Genomic DNA, 6,609 nt, shown 5'->3' on the forward strand with positions numbered 1-6,609 from the left:
TGTCATCATGTCTGAAGTCTTCCTGTCACCCCCCTCCAGCATCCTCCTGCTTCTAGAACTAGCTCTTCTGTGAGACAATGGCAAAAGCCTTTTTTTAAGGTCCAGATAGACACAGTCAACCCAACATTCTCTTTCCTGTAAAATCTCCGTGGCTCACACACAGAGATCACACTAACGTGATGCATCAAATGAACAAATCCACAAGGGCCGTGACGAGGATTCGAACCTGCGTCCGGGAGCATCCCAGACACTGCCTTAATCGACTGAGCTACGACAGGGAGAAGGGTTGAAACCGAAGTTCTACTGAACTTACTACGGGATCCTACCTACGGGATCCAGTAAGTTCAGTAGAACTTCGGTTTCAACCCTTCTCCCTGTCGTAGCTCAGTCGATTAAGGCAGTGTCTGGGATGCTCCCGGACGCAGGTTCGAATCCTCGTCACGGCCCTTGTGGATTTGTTCCTCCGTGGCTCAAACTAAGCAGATTTGTCACACAGGATCTTCCTGTACGAAAGCCATACTGTTCTTGTGTTATTATGGGATTTCTCTCCAGGTGTTCTATCCATTTGCTTTTAATTATTGTTTCCTAGTGTTTTGACTACCACGCATGTTAACAATACGGGTCTGTAATTTAGACTATCTTCTCGACTACTATTTTTTGTTGATTGGAACTCGATTTGTCTTTTTCCATATGCATGCTAAGATTCCTGAACATAAAGATGCATGAACAAATAATTCAAGTAGAATGCTTAACTTTTGGGCACATTCTCTCATAACTTAAGTTGAGACTGCAACTGCTTTGTTTCCATCTAGCACCTTGAGCACTTTTTCTACTTCATCTCTACTCGCTTCTATATACCCTGTGTCCTCTGAAGTCAATATTGTATCTGGTTCTCTAAAAACCTCAGTTGTACACATATACATTTTGAAACGGCTCATTTAGTGTTTCATACATTTCCTTTTCATTCTTTATGAATCTGTTCCCCGTTCTCAACCTCTGGATTTTTCACTTGCATGTATTTTGCTTTTAATAAGTTATAGAATAGCCTCGGGTCTACATTTCCAATTGTTTGCTATCCCTTTCCTCAAAGTTTCTTTCTGCCTCTCTCCTCACTGCCGTTTCTTGCTTGTCTGTATTACTGGAACATTTGAGGGCGAGGCCTCTTCCTGTATCGAACCCAATTTGTCTTGTCTTTTGTTCTCTGGCCCTCTGTGGATCATAACACTGTCTAATGATTTGTTCTATAACACTACGCCCTGAAATGTCACGGAGCGAATCCTAGTCCTCCGAGATAGTTTTTCCCGAATGTGGCGAACTGTATTTCATCGTTCTGTGAAAATTGGGTTGTAAAATTTACTTTTTGTCGGAAAATGCGTAACTGAAATGGGTGAGTCTCGAGTATTGGGCTCAACTATTTCACGATACTTAACATCCCAATACTTAACCATGAGTATTGGGCTGTTAAATTGGTCGCTTTCGGGTTAAATGAAAAAAAATAACTCTGCTTTAAGAACTGGGGGTGTAAAATTTTGTGAAATGTACTTAATGTCTGCATTATATATATATATATATATATATATATATATATATATATATATATATATATATATATATATATATATATATATAATATATAATGTGTTGCTTTGAGAAACTAAACTTATCTATCCTAACCACCCTAGGCCTAATACACGATATATGAGGCCTAATATAGTACACATGTGTGCTCTACCAGACCTAGAAATACTTAAGTTTGTGTATTAGCTTCATTTATTTTAAAACAATTTCTTACTAGTTAGTATCCTACTATCTAATAACTAAGAACGTACGTTGTTGTTGTTAAAGATTCGCTACATGGAACAAAATGTTCCAAGTAGCACGGGCTATGGTGAGCCCGTAGTTAAGAACGTACGAATTCGTGACTATTGACGGTCCTCACTGTTGACGATCCGGACGATCCATGCATTATTATATAAACATTCTCTAGTTATCTTACACTGGTTGATAGCTTGTCATTTGTAGAATATATTTTTATCTAATGGTTTTATTTGTTTAACATCACTTATGTTAATCATCATCTCATTAGCCATTATTATATATCTCCTTAACTGGTCAAGACATCTTGACTGCCCCGGGGGTAGGGGGGGGGGATACACAGAGCAGTTCAGGGTAAACTCCTTTATTCTCGTAAATGGAAGGCAGAGAAATTTCGTTGCAAGTACTGCTTTTAAAATTAAAAACTAAAATGCCGCACGTTGAACATTTAAAGACAATTATATAACGTTGTGTAACGTTGTATTATATATTAGTATTATATAGTGCTTTGTATCAGTTATGTAATAACAACGCATTAATATATGCTAATAAAATATACTTGATAAGTATATATAATAATAAATAAATACACTTTAAAATAATAAATATACTTTAATTGTAGAATATTGTTTTCAACAAAACAATAAAGTTTTACATGGACAAACATTTCTAAAAATTATAAATAATTTGTATTATAACAAACTTATACCATAAGACTAACCTAAATATAGTGTAAATATAGACATAAATTATATCATAAGTATATTTTATTTTATATAAATATATATTTTTATAAATTTTTTGTAGTTTCAAATCATTAATAACTATATGTTATAACGACGTTTCGTATTCACAATAATTTATTATAGCACTAGTTAAGTCGTTCCTTGTACATTGGGTCCTCCACTTTGCCTCTTGGGAGGTGTTTAACTTAACCAGCTCTTATTCTAAAGATATTTTCTCTCCTGTTTGTATCCTCATCACTATGCATTTAGCTTGTTGAAGTCTAGTGGACATTTTTCAGAACATGTGGAATGTGTCTAGTTCATTTAGGAAAAGAATAGGTGCTAGTAGCGACCCTTGTGGTATTCCTCTAATTACCTCTCCATGGTAAACCTTTACCTACACAAAATATCCTGAAGTAACATTGATCTAATGTTAAATTAACATAAATCAACGCCAAATCAACACAAATTAATGCTAAATCAACGCTGGATCCACGTTTAATGAACAATAACAACAATATTATTGTTCAACAATAACTCAACGTGGTTTTGAAGTTACAAATGTTGTTTCAATGTCACATCAACGTCGTTCGCCTCGACTTACCGCGGGGTTGGGGAAGGGAGGGTTAAAATCTCCTTCAGGAGAGGTGAATGGAATAGCCTCGGCCTCTTACTGAACCCCCCCGATATGTGTGTACGCAGTCGACCCCGTAGTAAAGAGAGTTGTTGTTTACGGAAATTATAGAAGCTCTATATAATTAGTAGTAACGCTTTTGAGGGACTAATGAGTAACGGTTCTGGTTAGTTAGGTCGGGTAGCCTAGGTGTTGACGCTTTTGTGTTAGGCTAAACCATTGCATATTTTACGGAGGGGGGAGGTCGAGAGAATGGGGCTGTTCCATTACCCAAACCAGCCCTGGTCCTATAGTTCCTGACTGTTTCTCTCTGGCTTGAACAGGAGTCTCTCTCTTGATCCCCTGTCCATAAACATTTGTAATTTACTCATTATAAACTCCTCCTTAGTGTGTTCTGGAGTCCGTCGTGTTCTGGAATCCGTCGTGTCCTCGAGACCGTCGCGTTCTCTAGTCCATCGTGTTCTCAAGTTGTTTCTGCGCCTAAAAGTGTCTCCCTGTTGCTTATTGACGACAGGAGAAAATTAGGTCTTCAGGTCATCGGGTCACTAGGTCGCCAGGTCACTAGGTCGCCAGGTCACTAGGTCACTAGGTCGCCAGGTCATCAGGTCACCAGGTGATGAGATTCAGCAAGGGGCGTCCTACAGGAGGTGATGGTGGCAGGTGGTGGTGGTGGTGGAGGTAGGACAAGTGAAGAGTTCCCCCAACACTAGACTGTTGGTGACCTTGTCCATCAGCTGACCTGACCCTACCACGCCCATTAGGTTACCTATTGAGGCCCTGCAGGAAAAAAAAAAAGTATTTTGTTAAAAGGTAGCATTATAAAAATATATATATTTATTATAACTATTATTATATATATTTATATAACTATGGATAAAAATATATATATTTTTATCCATAGTTTTGTGTATTTTTTGCAAGAATCTTAAAAAAAATAGATGGAATGGGGAATAAAGAAACAAGATAAATGTAGATGGAGAGTATGAAAGATGGATGGATGACGAGGGTGAAACATGGAGAGGTATTAACACACTCACATTGAAATTGAAATTGAAATTGAAATAAGTTTATTGAGGTAAAATACACACAAAGGGATGAGGTAGCTCAAGCTATTCTCACCCCCGTTCAGTACAACGTGTTAGTACATACATAGACACACATCACAAACAATAAACCTGTTATCAAACATTCTGAGAACACACTTACATGAGGAGCGCCATGCTCGAGTCCTTCCCGGTAAGACGTTCAGCGGTGCTGGTGGTCATGACATCACACAGGTGGGCCTCGACGCAGGTGGTCTCGTTGTCGTGCTTGTACACCCTCCACAGGTGGTTTAGATGGTCGGCGATGTCCTCCTCCTCGAGCTGGGTAGCCAGCAAGTCATCTTCCACCAAGGGGTTCGTAGACCAGATGTCGCCTCTCATCGAGTTGGGCAGGTTGAACTCCTCGACTCCTGTCTTGTTGAAGTTAGGAGCTTCTCGCTTCACGCGTTCGGCGCTTGTGCCCCAGGGAAGCAGCCCGTCGGGTATATCTGACTGCCATAACGACAGAGAGCCATCACCGATGTCCCGCCTGCCTCGGCGCGTCCCCCGAAGTGCTCTGAACAAGAGGAAACCCAGAATGGTACCTAGCGCCAGGGAGCCCAGGACTACGTATGGGTCCAGGGTGTTCATGTTCATTCCGTATCCTCCGTATCCTCCGCCACCATATCCACTGCCGCCGTATCCATCTCGAGCTGGGTCATACAGAGCCGTGTTAGTGGCGCTCACCACGCCATACCGCTGAATCTGTCGTCCGGAACTGGTGGTGGAATCGTCGTCGAAGATTTGTTCCGAGTCTCCGCCGGGCTTGTAGCTGTTGGCGATGTCTTGTAGGACGTCCCGCTTGTAGCGCTGAGTCGAATTCGTTATGGTTGAATCGGAATTCTGTGTGTCAACAGTCTTGCCTTCATTCCTAAGTATAGACTTGTAGAAGTGGTGCAGGTCCGTGTTGTTGAAGGAAATGAACTCGATGTACTGGTTCATCACATCGTCCGATACCGCGTCTTCGAGGTAGGCCGAGATGAAACGCGACATGGCATTCACAGTGTATCTAAATTTATCGGATCTGAAGTAGTCAATGATGCCGTTCAGTTTATTTTCTCTGGTGAAGTTGTAGAAGCTCTCAAAGTCCCTTAGTGGACCTAAGTATGGGTTCAGCTCTTCTGCCAAGAACTGCGCAAAGTCCGCATCGAGTTTTTTAGCCAAGAAGTTGACGAGACTGACCTCATCTCCGAGACCCAAGATACGATCGATGATCTTCACGGGCGTCAACTGCATGAAGGACTCTAGCGAATTTTCTTCCCCGACGAAGGCCAAGATGCGGTGCCACGTCGATTTCACTATCATCCACACACTCGAACTTGCCAGGTTAAGACTCGGTGCTTCTGTTGGCATCTGGGAGTCCGGAGGCACGATGACAGAGCTCAAGTTACCGAACTTACTCTCCAACAGCTCCTTAGCCAGGTCGAAGATGTTCATCATGGGATCTCTAACGCTGCCTGAGGTGCTGCCATTTACTGCCTTGGAAATATCTTCGGGGGTCACGTTTCCAGTCTCTTCATCCTTGTCGTTTAGGTTTATATATTGTCCTACCAATTCGAGGACGGATTGGAAGCGGCTCTTGAACTGCGACGGCTTCCCATTGCTGAGCTTGCTCATTCTGCTCACAATTTTCACAAAAGGTTTCAAAAAGTCTTTATCGACCCCCAAGCTATCTGTCACCACGTTACTCATTTCCTCGAAATCAGGCAACTGCTTCACCAGGAGGGACTTGACTTTTTCTAGAGCATCATCTCCGTCGTCTCCACCTACCAGCCTCCTGAAGAGCGACGCAGCCAGCATCTCCGCGTCTACGTTCATCGCGCTAACCTTCTCCAGCACCTGCGACAAGAGTTTGTTCGCCAGGAGGGTGTTGATGCTGTGGCTGATGCTACTGGCGCTGCTCGGAGACGTCGTCGCTGCCTCGGATAATGTAGTGACAGTTTTGGTATGGGCCGCCGTCGACACCACCAGCAGGAAGGGGACGAGGATCATCATGTTCAGGAAGGTCATCTTCCTCAAGTCTGAAGACTTGGCCTCCTCTCTCTCTCTCTCTCTCTCCGCAACCTACTGAAAGAAACGAAATCAAACTTCGTATTAGCTTTCTATATATCATTTGCTGTATTGATACTGTTGATTCTGAATATGTAGACGCACATATATATGTATTATTAATATTTGTGTTTTCTTTAACGTTATAGAATATTAAATATGGATTATGTGGTTATGTTATGGAGAGTTTTTAGTGATAAATTAATTCGATAACGTTTATATGTTTCCTTTTCATTCTGCAGTGATGAGGCCATAGGAGATATCTATATTGTATTACTTCTCCATATACTACTATTACAACAGC

At 41.6% G+C, this 6,609-nt stretch overlaps 1 protein-coding gene across 1 annotated transcript; it reads right to left on the reverse strand.

Annotated features, from left to right (window-relative positions):
- Positions 1-2,707: 2,707 nt before the first annotated feature.
- Positions 2,708-6,320, reverse strand: LOC123771835 (uncharacterized). Its single transcript, XM_045764561.2, has 2 exons — positions 4,381-6,320; positions 2,708-3,951 (listed from the first exon to the last, which is right to left on the reverse strand). Exons 1-2 carry the CDS (start codon positions 6,264-6,266, stop codon positions 3,813-3,815), a joined length of 2,025 nt encoding a protein of 674 aa, XP_045620517.1. The 5' UTR covers positions 6,267-6,320; the 3' UTR covers positions 2,708-3,812.
- Between the last annotated feature and the right edge of the window lie 289 nt (positions 6,321-6,609).

This window comes from Procambarus clarkii, chromosome 75 (genome assembly GCF_040958095.1).
Source record: "Procambarus clarkii isolate CNS0578487 chromosome 75, FALCON_Pclarkii_2.0, whole genome shotgun sequence".
Classification (NCBI taxonomy): domain Eukaryota; kingdom Metazoa; phylum Arthropoda; class Malacostraca; order Decapoda; family Cambaridae; genus Procambarus; species Procambarus clarkii.